The following is a 19,625-nucleotide window of genomic DNA, read 5'->3' on the forward strand; positions in this document are numbered from 1 at the left end:
ACAGAATAACATTATTATTTAAACACTGTCACTGTACAAAATAAATTTGAAGTAATCACAGTTAGGAAAAGTGATGATTACTACAGTCTCCAATGTACATTTCTTCCAGAAACCAATACCACCTTTAGGACTTTTATTTCCCTATGAGGTGCCAGGTATTACCAGAAAATAAACTCTTACAAGAATAACTGCATTTTCATCATGGCTTATGTTGGGCATGAATTCACCGGAGTATAAGGGTCTTTTAAGGTAAGGTTGATCTCTGCTCAAATACATTTGAGACACTGCTCCCCTTTCTATGTGCAACTGTGACAATCCTGAGAATGCCCTTTCCACATAGTGGATCCTATTAGGCTTACCTTTTTTATAGTATTTTATGTAATATAGAATAATTTTTTTAGGCCATTTGTCAGACCACTAGATTTGAAATATAAAACTTTTTAAATTTTTCTTAAAGCATAACTATAAAATTAGTTTCCATATCATTTTTCTTCTGTATATCTATGATTGATAAAGTAAGGAATTATTTGAAATTATTTTATTCCATTTGTGTATATATGCAAGGTATCAATTCCTCTTCATGTTATATATAGTAAATAAATACTAGCCAAACATTGTCAAAAGAAAAAAACCTGGTAGAGGTTATTTTTTTAAACAGTAGGACCGACCTATCATGGAATAGGAATAAATGCTATTAATTGACAGAACCCTAGAATTCTGGAAGAGAAGGTAGCTTTAGGATCATCTTGTTTAGTTTTTTTTTTTTTTTTTTGAGAGGTTGGGGATCGGATCAGATCAGATCCCTACCTATCCTGTGCCTGAAGGGTGTGAATGCTGCATTTTCTTTAAAAAAATTTTTTTTATTAAGGTATTATTTATATACACTCTTATGAAGGTTTCACATGAAAAAACAATGTGGTTACTACATTCATCCATATTATCAAGTCACCCCCCCACACCCCATTGCAGTCACTGTCCATCAGTGCAGTAGGATGCCACAGAGTCACTACTTGTCTTCTCTGCGCTACACTGTCTTCCCCATGATTCCCCAAATGCCATGTGTGCCTATCAAATACCCCTCGATCCCCTTTTCCCTCCCTCCCCACCCGCCCTCTGCGACCCCTCCCCTTTGGTAGCCCCTGAGTAACAAAGGAATCCTATGGTCTCCATCACTGTGGTGCTTCACTAGGAGATGAGCCTGTAGAAAGCCCCTTGAATTCCTGTGTGTTGAGCGTGATGTGGGCAACTGAATATGTTACCTCTGGTCCAGGGAGAGAATATAAATTAGCAGAAAGAGAAAGAGCACAACAATGCAGGTCTTGAGTTTGATATAAAGGAAATTGGCAGCATAGAAGGAATATAAGGTGGAGTTTTGCACCAGGATGAGACAAGAATATGCTTACATTTTCATTATTTTTATTTTTTCTAATTTCACTGAGAAATAATTGTATCACTGAATAAGATTTAGGTATACATATGATGATTTGGTTTACATATATTGTGAAATGATTACCATAATAGGTTCAGCTAGCATCCGTCTTATATAGATACAATAAAATGAAAAGATAAAACAAGAAAAAAAGGAAAAATTTGTGTACTCTTGTAATGAGAACTCAGGATTTAATAACTTTCCTGTATATGATACAGGAGAGTTAGCTATAGTCACCATGTTGTACTCTGCATCCCTAGTACTTCTTTATTTTATAACTGGAACCTTTGTACCTTTGACCTCCCTCCTCCAGGTCCCCCTGCCTCCAAGCCCTGCTTCTGATCTTTTTCTATGAGCTGAGCTTCTTTGGTTTATTTTATCAGACTCACATATAAAAGTGAGCTCAGACAGTATTTGTCTTTCTCATTTCATTTAACACAATGCCTTCAACATCCATCCATGTTGTTGCAGAAGGTAGAATTTCACTTTTTTATGGCTGAATATTATTCCATTGTTTATATACACCACAACTTCATTATCTATTCATCCACCGATGGACACTCGGATGGATGCTATTGTAAATGTGATCTATTTCTTTATTTCTTTTTTTCAGAAAATTCTTAGTGTATAGAGACATTACTGAGTGTTATATATTAATTTTGTATCATGCAACTTACTGAATTTGTTGATTAGTTCTTATAGTTTTTGGTTGTGTCTTTAGGATTTTCTCTGCATAAAAATCATGTCATCTGTAAATAGAGACAATTTTACTTCTTCCTTTCTAATTCTTTTTTTTAAAGCAGACAAGCAGACATTTATTAATTAATAGCTTGAACTTTAAATAAGGGGTACAAACACTGTCACATGGCCAACAACCCTTGCCAATATATTTTTACAAGGCTGTTCTTACGCATTTTGTTTCTTTATCTCGCCTGATGGCTCCAGCGAGGACTTCTAGACTTCGCAGCGGTGAGAGTGAGCGCCCCTGTCTTCTTCCTGATCCTACAGGACAAGTTGTCAAATTTGAACTACTGATTATGATGTCAGGTATGGGCTTGTCATATATGGCCTTTATTATGTTGAGATATATTCCTTTTGTGTCTATTTTGTTAAGATTTTTATAACAAGTGGATGTTGAAATTGTCTAATGTTTTTTCTGCTTCTATTGAGATGATCATATGATTTTTTCTTTCATTCTCCTAATCTACTGTATCACTTTGATTGATTTGCATATGTTGAATCATTCTTGCACCCCAAGAATAGATTCCACTTGATCATGGTGAATTATCCTTTTGACATACTGTTGATTTCAGTTTGCTAGTTCTTTGTTGAGAATATTTGCGCCTATATCCATCAAGGATATTAGCCTGTAATGTCCTTTCCTAGTAGTTTCCTTATCTGGCTTTGGTATCAGAATGATGCTAGCTTTCTAAAATGAATGTGGGAGTATTCCTTCCTCTTTGATTTTTTGGAAGAGTTTGAGATTCTTCCTTAGATGTTGGATAGAATTTACAAGTGAAGCCATCTGGTTCTGTGATTTTTCTTCATTGGAAGATTTTTGATTACTGATTCAATCTTATTAGTAATTGGTCTATTCAAAGTTTCTGTTTTTTCCTAATTTAGTCTTGGCAAGTCGTATGTTTCTACAAATTTTTCTATTTCTTCTAGGTTGTCTCATTTGTTGACATACAGTTGTTCATAGTAGTGTCTATGACCCTTTGTATTTCTGTGGTATAAGTTATAATGTCTCTTTTTTCATTTATAATTTTGGTGATTTGAGTCCTCTTTTTTCCTTGATTAGTATAACTAAAAAGTGTCAGTTTTGTTTATCTTTGAAAAATACTCTTAGTTTGAGTGACCATTTCTTTTTTCTGTTGTCTGTCTTATTTACTTCTGCTCTAATCTCTATTATTCCTTTCCTCCTGCTAACTTTGGCTCAGTTTATCCTATTTCTAGTTTCTTAAGGTGTAGAGTTAGATTGTATATTCGGGATATTGCTTGCTTCTTAATATAGGTGTTCATTGCTATGAACTATGCTTACATTTAAAATCACTAAGGGTGAATGGAAAGCCAGAAAACTGAATTAAATTACATTGCATGATAGACCAGCATAAAACCGAGTCAAATGAACACTAAGATATGGACATCTTTCTTGAAGTGAGAAGGGTACTGGTTTTTTTTCTGAATTTTCAACTTATTCAATAATTATGTATTTAGTCTCTATTCTTTGTTATACAGTAAAAAAATACATAAAACTATAACAATGATGAAAATCAGACCAAATATTTATTTATTAATTATATATTTATTAAATTATTATATATATGTTAATTAAATATATCAACAGCCTCAATATTTGTTAACATATACCACTGTTTCTGAAAGGAACAATTGAAAATCCATTTACAAAACCAACCAATCAATCAACGAATGGACAAGAATTTTAGCAAGCTTTAAAATATTCTACAAACACTAAGATTGGTAAAATATATATATATTATATATATCAGTCACTCCGTAGCAAACATCATAATATGAAGTGAAATATTGGAAGTGTTCAGTATACCAATAACAGCATTAATATTTAACAATGTTTTACAAGTTCTAGACAAAACAATGAGCTAAGGCATGGTACAATTAGGTTTATTTTTTGGAAAAAATTAACTTATTCGCCAAAATATTATCATATACATATAAAAATGAAGATAAAGTCAAAATTCCAAGAATAAAGACAAATTGTAAAGTGTCTTGAGATACGATGAGAACACAATATAGCTTCCCTATATTCCAAAAATAACTTTTATAGAAGGGTTGAAATCTAAAGAAATACCCTTACCTTCCAATGTACAGGAAAATATTAGTTCTGTGTTTTCTTTAAGTGATCTCATCTTTCTCGCCAGTCCATGTCATTCTGGGTAGCACTGGGGACACAGGAGACTTTAACTTACTTATTAAAGGAACATCTCTGATGTACTGTCTTTCAATTTATAGTCCAGCAGTAAGTTATTTTAACTTTGAAGTTCCTAATCACATTTCTATACTGCAATGTGCACTAATAAATCCTTGTTGGGATTAATCCTCATGTCTATAAAACTGAGACAAATTATTCCAGAGGGAGACAGCTGAAATAAGCAGCTTATGTGCGGCTGTTGTCCAATTCTAATGCTAGAGTTCCTTGAACCCTCCAGTATTGTTACAAAGGGTAGCTCCTCACATATCATTCTGATATTTTTGTGGGAAGACATGTGTTTTGTTGGTCTCTAATAGGGAGGACTAATGAGAGAAGGAATCAGGGAAGAAACCCACAGAATTCTCCCCAAAAGGTTTTGCTCACTTGGGATCACCACATCAAACACAGAAATTTAATTCCGTTGTGAAAGTGAAAGATAATCCTCAAAGCAGGATGAATAATAATGAAGAAATGAAATTTGTTTTTAGTAGGTTATCACAAACTGTGTGATTAAATGTTTGTGTTTTACACAAGCTAATACACATTTTTGTCAGTCATTTCTCCCATCCATTTCTGAAGTTGGCATCTAACCAATGAAATTAAATCCACTTATAAATAAACCATTAAGAGAGTAGGTATTTAAAAACCTATTTGATAACAAAGGTTCCCTTATTCAGTAAGCCTTTATAGTCTTTAAATTTGAAGATTTCAATTCAAACCCATTCAGACTTAAAAGTTTTAAGATCAAGGTATCATATTTAGGGCAGGCTAAATGGTGTATTACGTGATAAGCTCCACATTCTCTGGAGGCATGCTCATTAAACTTAAAAGAAGCTATTTGTAATGTCAAGATGCATTGGTCATGCTAAACGTGAAAATTGTAAAAATAGTGGAGTATAGTTGCCATCATTAAAAGAAGTACTTTTTTCATAATTCCCATCCACCTTAAAAACATGTCAGTACCTGCTTACCATTCCTGAATAGCAGCAAAAAATTTATGCTTGAAGCCTCTGATACACAAAGTTAATGCACTTGGTGATGTATAAAAATATATGCAAGCAATGGTTAAATTTTAAAAAGTTACCATAAAATTACTTTCTTTAAACAAATAGAGTATGGAAAAGGAAAATAGTTTTACAATAGAGGAAACCTTGCAGATAATACCTTAACCTCATATATGTGTACAACCAGTAGGGGTGTCCACTCTGTCATTCCTAATACTAATAATTTGTGTCTTTATTTTTAACACACGATCACTATGGTGACTGTTTATTAGTTTTATTGATATCAGAGAAACAGCTTTGATATTATGAATTTTCTCTGGTTTTGCTATTTTCTATTTTATTGAGTTTTGCTCTGATCTTTATTCTTTTCTTTTTTGTTTACTTTGGGTTTAATACTTAATGAAAGTTTCTTGTAGGCAGCATATAATTGGGTCTTGCTTTATTATCCAATCTGACAATTTATGCTTTTTAACTAGTTTTTAAACCACTTACACTTAATGTAGTTATTGGGATAGTTGAACCAAAATCTACCATTTTCCTATTTCCTTTTTATCCTATGGGTGTTTTTTTTCTTAAATCTTTTTATTCCATGAATTATTATTTTAAGATTTAATTTTTCTGCTTTACTTACTCTAATAGATTTTCCTCTGTGTTTTGTTTTCCTAGTGCATTCATAAAGTTTTATAGTATGTATCTTTACCTTCCATGGTCTACTGACACTATACGACCTCACATATAGTGAAAGACTGTTAACCACAGTATACTTTGATTTGTCTGCTCCTAACGTGGGTGCTATTGTTGTCACGTGTTTACTTCTACATATATAAGTTTAAAAATCACAATTCATTCCACTATTCTTTTTACCAGGAGAAAAAAAACCCCAAAGTTTAATTATGTACATACAGGGAAGCCCATGGGTTCTCCATTTTACTATTTTTTGCTTTAAACAGTTAACTAATTTTTAGGTTAATAAATAAAACAATCTCCTATGCTTACCGACATAGTCGCCATTCCTGATACTCTTTAACCCCTAGTGTGAATAAAGATTTCCATCTAGTGTTCTGTTCCTTTGTCTGTAAGACTTCCTGTAACATTTTTTATCATAAGGTATTCTGGTGAAATTGTTTTGTCTTGTACATCTGAAACAGTCCTCATTTCATCTTCATTTTTGTCAGTTTTTATGATCAAGTTCTATAATGACATAATTATTCCAACACTTTAAAGATGTTATTCAACTATGTGTATCATTTCTGACAAAAGAAAAGCTGACTCTTGGTATTATCTTTGTTTCTTTACCACAAAAAATGCCTTGTTTTTTGGCCACTATTAAGATTTTCTTTATATTATATCTTAAAGCATTTTGATCATGATGTGCCTTGGTATAGTTTGTTGATGTGTGTGTGTGTGTGTGTGTGTGTGTGTGTGTGTGTGTGTACGCATGCACATGTGCATGTGCTTGGGGTTAATCAATCTTCTTGTTTGCCTGAGTTTACATTTTTCATAAGATTTTGAATGTTCCCATCTATTATTTTTCAATATTTTCTCAATTTCCCCCCTTCCTTCAAGATATATAATTTTATGTATATCATGCTACTTAAAGTTGTGCTCACAAATTACCGACATATTTTCTGTTTTTTTTTTTTTGTCTCCTTGCAATGGATTTTGGATCATTCTCCTTGCTGTCTCTTCTAATTTACTATCTTTTCTTCTGTAGTGTGTCAGATACCATTAATCTCATCTAATATATTTTTTATCTTAGGCATTATAATTTTCATCTCTAGAAGTTCGATTTGTTCTTTTTATGTCTTTCAGGATTCAACTTTCTCTCTAGATTCTTGAACATACTGAATAGTTTTAAGGTCACTGTCTCCTAATTATATATTCTGTGTCTTGTCAGAAAATCAGTGTTCCACATATTTTCCCATTTTTTAGTTGTTTCAGGCAGAAAGATAAGTATTTTCCCAGGTATTCTACCTTTTTGGAATTCTAATTAATATAGTTTATTGTGTATCTTCTTTTAGATATACTGTCCTAATAACATTACCATGTTTTTTTTATTCTCATAATAAGAATGCCATATTTTCAAACTAATGATAACTGGTTTTATAAAAACGTTTTTTTGCCTTTATGTCACCCTATATATGCCATATGTATCTTTCTCTTTTCCTGTTTCTCTGTGGTTTTTCCTCCCTCTATATATATCTAAACACACACATTTTTATGTGTGTGTGTATATATATATATGTATATATACACTTACATAGAGAATATAAAATCTTACTAGGGAGATAAAAATTTTCTATTTTAAATTCACTTTATTTTTTTATTGAAGTATAGTTGATACACAATATTATATTGGTTTCAAGTATGCAACATAGTGATTCAATAGTTGAACCCATTATCAAATCCTCACCCCAACTAGTGCAGTTACTATCTGTCAACAAAGAAAGATGTGACAGAACCATATTCTCTATGCTGTACTTCCATCCCTGTGCCAGTTTACATCATGATTGACAATTTTTGTGTCCTTTTATCCACCTCTCTATCCCCACCCACCCACTCCAACCTTTCCCCCAGGATAGCTACCAGTCACTTCTCAGTATCTCTGAATCTTTTGCCATTTTGTTTATTTTGTTTTGTTTTGATTTTAGATTCCACAAATAAGTAAAATCGTATGGTATTTGTCTTTGTCTACCTGGCTTATTTCACTTAGCATAATACCCTCTAGGTCCATCTACATTGTCACAAATGGCAGGATTTCTTTCTTTTTTTATGGTTGAATAACAGTCCACTCTGTTTATGTATCACATCTTCTTTATCCATTCATCTATTGACAGACACTTTAAATAAATTTTACTTGGGTGACTAAACAAAAATTTGATAACAGATTCCTGTGTTAAATTTTTCCTTTACCTTTTATATTTAATTTTATAAGTATAAAATGTTTACATAACTTCAAAGTCAAACCCACAAAATAAGGTCATTTGAGGGAATTCTATATTCTATCCATATCTCCTCCATTCAGTTTGACTCTACTCTTAGGACACATTTTTATTAGTTTTTTTCTTGTATCCTTCCTTTGAAAAATAAAATTCTGAGCAAATATGAATATTTGCTTGCATTCCCCAATCTACACCCCAATCCTAAATAAGGATTCAACACCATTGGTGGTGTTTTGCATACTGCTGTTCACACTAGGAATATGTACTCATCATCTTTATGTAATTATATATAGAGGTATTTTCTATTTTGCATAGTTCTCTCGTGTGGTTCTTTAGCTAGTGTCATTGAAAATAATTTAAGTTTTGTTTATTTTTATTTTGTTTCATTTTGGTATTTTGCTATTTAAAATAGTATAACAGTGTATAATCTGGTGCTATGCATTTACATATTTATGCTGGTTTATTTTTTCAGGACAGATTACTAGGAACAGTTTTTCTGGGTCAAAGGGTAAATTTATATATTATTTTACAAATATTACCAAATTACTTTCCAGAGTGCTTATATAAATTTTTATCTCTACTAACTTTATCAGGAGAACATGTTGATAAAGATTTAAGTTTATGCCAATGTTGTCGGTAAGAAATCATATCTTAGTACATGGTATGTTCATTTTCTCAGGCTGCTGTAATAAAATACTGCAGTTAGGGTGATTTAAACACAGAAATTTATACTCCAGCAGTTCTGGAGGTCAGAAATTTGAAATCAAGGTGTCAGCAGGGTTTGTTCCTTCTAAGGGCTCTGGTGAGAATCTGTTCTAAACCCTTCCTCCAGCTTCTGGTGACAACCAGAAATCCCTGGGACTCCTCAGCTAACAGATGCATTACTTCAGTCTCTGCCTCTCTCTTCACATGGCTGTCTTTCTATGTGTCTCTGTCTTCCCATGACATTCTCCTTTTTAGGTGTGTATGTATTCAAATATTCCTCTTGTTCTAAGGACACCAGTCATTGAATTAGGAGCCCATCTTTCTCCAGTATAATCTCAATTTACCTTAGCTAATTACATTGGCAAATAACCCTGTTTCCAAATAAGGCCATGCTGAGGTACAAAGGTTAGGACTCAGCATGTTTTCAGAAGACACAATTCAATCCATAACACATGGGAGTTACCTCAATATGTTGGCAAGATGACACAGAACCCACTTGTGTTCACCAATATTTGACTTTCCTCTCCCTCCACATCACATGGTTAGATGATATTTTATAGGAACTTTGCGTCTGAGTAGGTCCATATTATTTCTTACCTATGGAGTAGGAGCAGAAGTGATGGAATGATGTGTTACACATGTAGGTTAAGCAGGTAAGAGCCTAAATATCCCCTCCATTCTCTCTCTGTGTGTCTCTGTCTCTCTCATCTACTCTGCTGTCTAGACACTAAGAATCCCGGGAAGAACTTTACTGGCAAAGATACTACAGAGATAGAACTCACTGAATAACTGGAAAGAAGTTTCTTTTACTATCCCTACGTGTACTGGAGTATTATTTGACAAAGAAGTAACTTTTATTCAATTATGCATATCAGACTTGAAGATTATTTAACAATTAGGAAAGAAAAATTTTAAGAGGTGCTACAGGTGGGTGGTGCATGGTGAAGAAACTTGTATCAGTGACGACTGGGAATGTGGTGATCCAAGTAATGAAGCTGTAAAACCCTGGGTAAAACTGTCACCCGCAATAACTTGGGAAGCAGAACATAGACTTATTGTGTACTTATTGTGTGTCCCTACTCATTGGGTCCTGGAGGCTTCCTTTGACAATGCATTACAGAAAGATAAGATGAGAAAAAAATTGGTCAGTTTGTGAACAGAAATGAAAAGTTCGTAAATTTTAAACTTTGCAGAGTTTTGAAAGCCAACTGCATTTCTCCACCCCAAAATAATAGATGGGGATAAAAACAAGAAAGATCCAGTGAGATTCCTCAGTTGAGCTGTTTGCCTTAGACTGAGTATATATCAGATGAAGGATGTCACCTTCCCAAGCATTCCGTTTGCTCCAGGCAGGCCCTAGAGGCCTAGATTTAGTTGACGGAAAGCTATAGGTCAAAAGAGCAACAAAATAAATCAGATTTGAAATCTGTGTCTGAAAAAGAGCTTTTGGTGTAGTTACTGGCACTGGGAGCTAATTGGGAACAAATAGGAGTAGAAAAGGTTTTTAAAGAACTAAAATGCCAGAGAAACACTGAGTTTGGAATTTAAAAAATCCTGTAACTGTTAAAAGAGTCTTAAAATAACACATTAAATCCTGCAGAGATAGTGCAGGAATTTGATCCTCAGTGATTTGAAAAACTTTTAGAAATGTTTTGTGCATACTTGGAATGAAATTTTCTATGGGCTAAAAAGGAGATTTTCCTGCCTGCTATAATAACATTGTAGAATGCATTGCCCATCAAGATTCTCTCTCTAGCAGATGATGATCTGTATTATAGATTCCTTTTAAAATCCCATTCCACAAAAAATAATTCATTTTTTTTCCAAAAAGATGTTAAAAAATATTTTTTATTCCAAAAATTGCTTAATTATGTTGGCAACAATTTATCTATGTTAGGCTTAGGTAATTAAGTTTTTTTATCCTTTATCTTCATAGTTCTTTAAGTTTTAACAATTGCATTGAATATGTGAATTTTATTGTAATTTGCCCAAACTAGTTTCTGAAAGTATGATATAATTATTAATTCCCTGATAAATTTGTTGTGAGAATTGATTTCACATTATAACTCCTCCTGGCCCTCTTGATTTATCAGAAGTGTATGAAGTGAGGGCCTGTGTGTTTTATGTGTATGTATTGAGGAGGATTTAATGGCAGAACCAAGATTAATGTATTTGAAATATCTATTTTTAAAGAAAAAGCTCTGCTGTGCTTTGTTAGAAAGCTGAATTTTTGAGGGCTGAATATTTGCTGACTCTAGGCAGTTCCACCTATTTACATCTGCTGTGTTTAAGTTGCACAACATCAAAATCATATTAGATATGGATGGTAGTTATGACTAAGATTTTGTTTTCATGTATACATTTGAAATTTATATCTGGAGCTAGTGAAGAAATATAAAGGGAAGGAGACACCAAGAATGTATTAAGTGACTATAAGAAAAGAATGTCATACTCAGAACTTAAATATGTAAGGAGTTAATATTTACAAATTAATGCTGGGCATGTAGAGATGCTATGATTCTGATTGTGGATAACAGAACAGGTTTGAGTGTTGAGAGAAAAATTAGAACATTATTTCTAAAAATGTGTTCTATAAAAATGAGTTCTAGGGTTAAAATAGATTGTACACTGGGCTGAAAGAAATTCAACAGGTTTCTTAAAGGTATCTTTTAATGTGCTAATATACATTGTGAGAAAAAAATACTGTGTGATAGAACATGTCAGTGTATAGTATGCAGTTTTCATATTTTTGGCAAGAGATCTTTTATTAACGGAATGTCTCAACAGTCTCCAATCTTCTGAAGCATAATGAACAAGTTCTTACATGGTGAACAAATTCCTACATAGTGAATAAGTTCTTACATGGTGAGCAGTGCAAGGGCAGTCATCACAGGAACTTTCAGTTTTGATCACGCATTATGAACTATAAACAATCAGGTCAAATATGAATATTCTTTTGGTTTTTATACTTGATTTATATGTGAATCCCACATTTCTCCCTTATTATTATTATTATTTAAATAAAATGCTGAAGTGGTAGGTAGATGCAAGATAAAGGTAGAAAACATAGTTTAGTGCTGTAAGAGGGCAAATGTAGATGATCAGGTGTGTGCCTATAGACTAAGTATTAATCCAAGCTAGACAAGGGCAGCAAAACATCTATGGATGCAGAAGATTTCTCTCAAAACAGGGGGGTTGAGTTTCTAAGCCTCACCTCTTTTGATCCCCAATTTCTCACATGATGGTCCGCCTGCAACTGTGCCTGTCTTAGGTTGTTCCTCCTTTGAGGAATCTTACCCGTCTCTGGCTAACCAGTCATCTGCTGGGGCCATACAGGGAAATGTAAAGTTGGCAAGTGAGAGAGAAACAATATTGTTTGAAAAGGTTGGCTTTTTACTTTTTTGCAGATTTATGCCCTGTGGCTTCTATGCCCAGCATTTATCTTGAGGTATCTTTACCATTTGGAAGAATTATGATACTTGGTAATTTTGATATGAGGCACGAATTCTACTAAGGGGTTGTAATTATGAAGGAAGAAGAGAAGCTATAGAAGCAGCAGATGGAAGAAAACGTGGGAAGATTGATTATTTCTTTGACATATCTTCTTGTAGGGTAACATAAGTATGTATAGGTTTTAAATTACTAATTAAATTGCGTGCACACATTAACATAATAGGAATACAGCTACATAACCAAAGCAGACCTACAATAACCAGCCATATCCAGTGAAACCTAGAAAACCAGTTAGGCACCCTAGGCATTTGTGAAAACTTATCAATGATATGATGGATATTGTCTAACTGAATTTGAATATTTTGAGAAAAATCAGACAAATTAAAACAACACATTCCTGGGAACTGTTCACATCCCATATGTTGTTTTAACAGTAGTCTATAGTCGCAAGATTTTGGAGTGCCACAACTTGCACTTCTCCTAATTCTTGGTTGAGTTCCAACAGTATAGATCCAGTCAAATTTGTTGTTTTACTGTATGCACAGGCCAGCTTAGATATCTCCTTCTTCATTCCAATGGCAAGTCCAGGAACTGGTGGGATGAATGCAGCTACAACTGCAGCATCGCCTGGATCTTTGTTGAAGTTTTTTGATGATCATCTTCTGGAATGACTCTTCCAGAGAATGTTGATGTTGGAAGTTCTTCTTCATATTGTATCTTAATTCATTTTCTGGGTAGCCAAATTAGGCTTTGATCCTCTGTATAAACACAAACAAACCCTTTGACCACACTTTGGTATGCCCTTTATAGCATTGTGAAGAACTTACTGGAGATCACCACACAGGAACTGCTTTTTTTTTTAAAAGAAAGGAATATTATCAGAAAAATGTACTTCCATAGCTGATCATCTGACACCCTTTAAATGATCAAAATTAAGGATATTTAAAGCATGCATTAATCATTGATTTGCAGTTAGTTTTATCCTATCAGGGAGTAATCCCCCTTTTCTTTCTTTTTTTGTTATCATTAATATACAATTACATGAAGAACATTATGTTTATTAGGCTCTCCCCTATACCAGGTCCCCACCACAAACCCCCTTACACTCACTATCCATCAGCATAGCAAAATGTTATAGAATCACTACTTGTCTTCTCTGTGTTGTACAGCCCTCCCCTTTCTCCCACCCCCACATTATGCATGCTAATCATAATACCCCCTTTCTTCTCCCCCCCCCCTTATCCCTCCCCACCCAACCATCCTCCCCAGTCCCTTTCCCTTTGGTACCTGTTAGTCCATTCTTGGGTTCTGTGATTCTGCTGCTGTTTTGTTCCTTCAGTTTTTTCTTTGTTCTTATACTCCACAGATGAGTGAAATCATTTGGTATTTCTCTTTCTCTGCTTGGCTTATTTCACTGAGTATAATACCCTCTAGCTCCATCCATGTTGTTGCAAATGGTAGGATTTGTTTTCTTCTTATGGCTGAATAATATTCCATTGTGTATATGTACCACATCTTCTTTATCCATTCATCTACTGATGGACACTTAGGTTGCTCCCAATTCTTGGCTATTGTAAATAGTGCTGCAATAAACATAGGGGTGCATCTGTCTTTTTCAAACTGGAGTGCTGCATTCTTAGGGTAAATTCCTAGGAGTGGAATTCCTGGGTCAAATGGTAAGTCTATTTTGAGCGTTTTGAGGAACCTCCATACTGCTTTCCACATTGGTTGAACTAATTTACATTCCCACCAGCAGTGTAGGAGGGTTCCCCTTTCTCCACAACCTCGCCAACATTTGTTGTTGTTTGTCTTTTGGATGGTAGCCATCCTTACTGGTGTGAGATGATACTTCATTGTGGTTTTAATTTGCATTTCTCTGATAATTAGTGATGTGGAGCATCTTTTCATGTGTCTGTTGGCCATCTGTATTTCTTTTTTGGGAGAACTGTCTGTTTAGTTCCTCTGCCCATTTTTGAATTGGATTATTTGTTTTTTTGTTTGTTGAGGTGCATGAGCTCTTTATATATTTTGGATGTCAAGCCTTTATTGGATCTTTCATTTACAAATATATTCTTCCATACTGTAGGGTACCATTTTGTTCTATTGGTGGTGTCTTTTGCTGTACAGAAACTTTTCTGCTTAACATAATCCCACTTGTTCATATTTGCAGTTGTTTTCCTTGCCCAAGGAGATATGTTCAGGAAGAGGTCACTCATGTTTATGTCTAAGAGGTTTTTGCCTATGTTTTTTTCTAAGATTTTATGGTTTCATGACTTACATTCAGGTCTTTGATCCATTTTGAATTTACTTTTGTGTATGGGGTTAGACAGTGATCCAGTTTCATTCTCTTACATGTAGCTGTCCAGTTTTGCCAGCACCATCTTTTGAAGAGACTGCCATTTCTCCATTGTGTGTCCATGGCTCCTTTATCAAATATTAATTGACCATATATGTTTGGGTTAATGTCTGGAGTCTCTAATCTGTTCTACTGGTCTGTGGCTCTGTTCTTGTGCCAGTACCAAATTGTCTTGATTACTATGGCTTTGTAGTAGAGCTTGAAGTTGGGGAGTGAGATCCCCCCTACTTTATTCGTCTTTCTCAGGATTGCTTTGACTATTTGGGGTCTTTGGTGTTCCCATATGAATTTTTGAACTCTTTGTTAAAGTTTGTTGAGGAATGTTGCTGGTAATTTGATAGGGATTGCATCAAATCTGTATATTGCTTTGGGCAGGATGGCCATTTTGACGATATTAATTCTTCCTAGCCACGAGCATGGGATGAGTTTCCATTTGTTAGTGTCCCCTTTAATTTCTCTTAAGAGTGACTTGTAGTTTTCAGGGTATATGTCTTTCACTTCTTTGGTTAGGTTTATTCGTAGGTATTTTATTCTTTTTGATGCAATTGTGAATGGAATTGTTTTCCTGATTTCTCTTTCTATCGGTTCATTGTTAGAGTATAGGAAAGCCACAGATTTCTGTGTGTTAATTTTGTATCCTGCAACTCTGCTGTAGTCCGATATCAGTTCTAGTAGTTTTGGGGTGGAGTCTTTAGGGTTTTTTATGTACAATATCATGTCATCTGCAAATAGTGACAGTTTAACTTCTTCTTTACCAATCTGGATTCCTTGTATTTCTTTGTTTTGTCTGATTGCCATGGCTAGGACCTATGTTAAACAGCAGTGGGGAGAGTGGGTATCCCTGTCTTGTTCCCGATCTCAGAGGAAAAGCTTTCAGCTTCTCACTGTTCAGTATGATGTTGGCTGTGGGTTTATCACACATGGCCTTTATTATGTTAAGGTACTTGCCCTCTATGCCCATTTTGTTGAGAGTTTTTATCATGAATGGATGTTGAATTTTGTCAAATGCTTTTTCAGCATGTATGGAGATGATAATGTGGTTTCTGTCTGTCTTTTTTTTGATGTGGTGGTTGATGTTGATGGATTTTCGAATGTTGTACCATCCTTGCATCCCTGGGATGAATCCCACTTGGTCATGGTGTATGATACTTTTGATATATTTTTGAATTTGGTTTGCTAATATTTTATTGAGTATTTTTGCATCTACATTCATCAGGGATATTGGTCTCTAATTTTCTTTTCTGGTGCGGTCTTTGCCTGGTTTTGGTATTGGGGTGATGTTGGCTTCATAGAATGAGTTTGGGAGAATTCCCTCCTCTTCTATTTTTTGGAAAACTTTAAGGAGAATGGATATTATGTCTTCTCTGTGTGTCTGATAAAATTCCAAGGTAAATCCATCCTTCCCCGGGGGTTATGTTCTTGGGTAGATTTTTGATTACCATTTCAATTTCTTTGCTCTTAATTGGTTTGTTTGACTTTTGTGTTTCTTCCTTGGTCAATCTTGGGAGGTTGTATTTTTCTAGGAAGTTGTCCGTTTCTTCTAGGTTTTCCAGCTTGTTGGCATATAGGTTTTCATAGTAGTCTTTAATAATTCTTTGTATTTCTGTGGAGTCTGTCGTGATTTTTCCATTCTCATTTCTGATTCTGTTGATTTGTGTTGATTCTCTTTTTCTCTTAATAAGTTTGGCTAGAGGCTTATCTATTTTGTTTTTTTTCTCAAAGAACCAGCTCTTGGTTTCATTGATTTTTGCTATTGTTTTATTCTTCTCAGTTTTGTTTATTTCTTCTCTGATCTTCATTATGTCCCTCCTTCTGCTGACTTTCGGCCTCATTTGTTCTTTTTTTTTTTCACAGTCATTATCATTAGTTTATTACCTTTTCTTTATACCTTTCCATATTTATTCCTTCATTACACAGGTATTTATTAAGCATTTACTATGTTCCAGGCCTTGTGGTAGGAGTTCAGAATCCAGCAATGTACAAGACAGGTTAAGTAACGCCTAGAGGCGATCTTAAATAATCACACAAATTATTGGAGTTGTCTTAAGGGCCTAAGTTTCTACAAAGCAGAACTCACACACACACACACACACACACACACACACATTGGAATTGTCTTAAGGGCCTAAGTTTCTACAAAGCAGAACACACACACACACACACACACACACACACACACACACACACACACACACACAAAAGCCAAGCAATTTCCGATAAATATATTTTAAGGTTACGCATGGAGACTCATACAAACAATGAGATCAATTACTAGTAATTTTGGAAAGGACTCCAAACCGGAACTAGGCAGGCAGTAGACGAGAATGGACGGTGGGGTGGCAGAGGAAGGAGTTAGCAGCCCCTTCTCGAATTCCCTACTGGGAGGGCGCCCCGTTGTCGGGTAGGCGCTAGCTAGGCCTGCCACGCGTTGGATCCCACGCCAGTGTTGGCTGGCTGGGATGCCGCGGATTCAGCTCCAGCGATTGCGCTGGAGCCCAGACCTGCGTGGCAGCTGCAGGAGCCGTGGAGCGGCCAGGTGAGCGCCCGCCCTGCCGCAGCCCCGTCCCCGCCGCCGGCTCCAGCCCAGCCCAGCTCTGCTCCGTTCCGTCCCGGACCCAACACCTGCACGCCCTGCGCTGCAGCTGCTCCAGCTCGCTGACAGGCTCCAGCTCTCGCGCCCCTGGCACGCGCCCCAACGCCCCGGGATCGTTCCAGCGGTCCCGCGCCCCCACCCCCCCGTGCTCTGCTTGCCGCTCCCCGGCCCACTCGGGGGGCCCGCCCGCTCTGCACCCTGGAGCACCGGGCCGCGAGCATCTGCCAACTTCACTGGATCCTCACGGCCGTGGGCGGCGGCTGCAACGCTTGTCCGACCGAGGGAGGTAGGTGCGGGCCTCGGTTGGCCAGCTGGCGGGGCCGGGATCGGGCGCTGCAGGCCTGCGCGCTCCGGGGCAGCCGGCGGCCCGCGTGCGCTGGGTCTGGGGCTTGGAAGTGGGGCCGGAGGCAGCGCGGAAATAGTGTGGGAGACGCTTCTTCTCTGGTTTAAACTCTTCGGGGCTCAATGGTGGTTTCTGTGAAATGGGGAAGTCGTGTAGATTAACGGCAGTGTCGGTCAGGAAAACACTTGGCAAGCAGTGGACTGGGAGAGGCAGTTTGGGGGCCTCCGCCTGGGGCGCCTCGGGGGCCCGCAGAGGGTGGGGGCGGCATTGCCTGATTGTCCCCTGCAGGGCCTGGAGCCGCACCCCTACTCCGGGCCCCTAAACAAGAGGCCCGAATTCTCGGAACCTCGAGGACAGTGTACACACGCCCTTGCTTCATTGTCGGCTGGGGGAGTCCGGGTGTTGGCAGGCTCGGTTGACAAGTGCGCCAAGGGCCTGCATTAACGTGCGGCGCGGGGGCGGGGGCGTCTGTTTCTGTTTTGTTTGTTTGTTTGTTCATGTGTTTTGTTTTTAGATTCCACATGTAAATGAAATCATATGGTATTTGTCTTTGGCTGGCTTCATTTAGCATAATACCCTTTAGGTCCATCATGTCACAGATGGCAAGTTTTCTTTCTTTTTTATGCCTGAGTAATATTGCTTTTTGCAAATTGGTACCACTGTTCTGTTTCTGAGTTTTAAAAGTAACATGTTAAGTAAATTATTTATATGCATTATTATTTTGAGGAATCATATGGCTTCGAATTTTTTTTTAATTGGAATATTTCAATTTTAACAATGTAAAAAAAAAAAAAAGGAAATTGAATTAATTTTTGTGACTATGTAACAAAAGATCGATGCTTGGGAAAACGAGACCAGAACCTTAATAGAACAAAAAGCCCAGCCTAAGTAATGCATACTGAAAAGTTTTAGTTGAAGGCTGTGGTAACCAACCTGTTCTTTTATTACAACTAATAAAGAGTTTTTAAAAGACAGAATTGCTTGGACTTCATCTTAACCTTTTGAATTAGTATCCCTGTGGACAATGTTTGGTAATCCTTATTTTTAGAAAGTTTCCAAGGGGCTTGTAGTTCATGGTTTTGCACTGGAGACCTGTCCTCTAAAGAGTACAGTACAGTATCTGTTCACTTCTTGAGACTACTCGGACTTGGAGAGTTTCCTTAGTACAGCTGAAACTTAACATGTCCTTCCCTTGTATTAAGGATGGCTGTAAGAAATAGCAATATATGGAGCATTTCTGAATATTTTGCAAAATTATTGTTAAGGAGAATATCAAGTGAAATGCATAAGCCTGATACATGGAATGAAGATTCATGTGCTTCAGATATTTTTTTGAATCTAACTTGAAAGGTGAAGGTCAGTGTGAATGAAGGCCATCAAACTCCCATGAGGTTTATGTGTGTGATAACAGGGTTAATTTTTTATATATGAATATTTTAAATACATCAAAATCTTTTTACTCCTGCTTTTCCCTTCATTTACAAAATTATATTAGAGACCAGAAAAACCAATGTGGTCTGTACCCTCTCAACCGTGAATGATCTTAGCTAATAAATATCTTTAAAATTTAAAGAGAAAGTTTAAAAGAGAGCCTAATGCTGATCCAAGTTTAAAAACTGGTAACAACAGGGACTCAGCTTATGTTTTCTTTCCCCCTGATTTATACCACTGACCCAGCAAACAGTTTACAGGGCAGAGATTCCACGAGTTCAGGGAACCGTGGGGTGGATATGCATCTGCTTGTGGCCTGCTTTGCTCTCCCTGAAGTTCAGTGGTCACCGGTGTTGAGTGAGCAGTTCAGTCAGAGGCCAGGGATGTGTGCCTTCTATATACTGAGCATAATGGGGAGG

General features: G+C 36.4%; 1 protein-coding gene across 1 annotated transcript in view; it reads left to right on the forward strand.

Annotated features, from left to right (window-relative positions):
• The window catches only part of LOC140846979 (uncharacterized), a 64,966-nt gene that overhangs the window by 3,221 nt on the left and 42,120 nt on the right, over window positions 1-19,625 (forward strand). The window contains exon 2 of the mRNA XM_073225596.1: window positions 17,252-17,718. Within this exon, the coding sequence (XP_073081697.1) occupies window positions 17,252-17,718 (467 nt within the window). The remainder of the gene's footprint in view (window positions 1-17,251; window positions 17,719-19,625) is intronic.

The sequence above is a fragment of the Manis javanica genome, chromosome 17, assembly GCF_040802235.1.
Source record: "Manis javanica isolate MJ-LG chromosome 17, MJ_LKY, whole genome shotgun sequence".
NCBI lineage: Eukaryota > Metazoa > Chordata > Mammalia > Pholidota > Manidae > Manis > Manis javanica.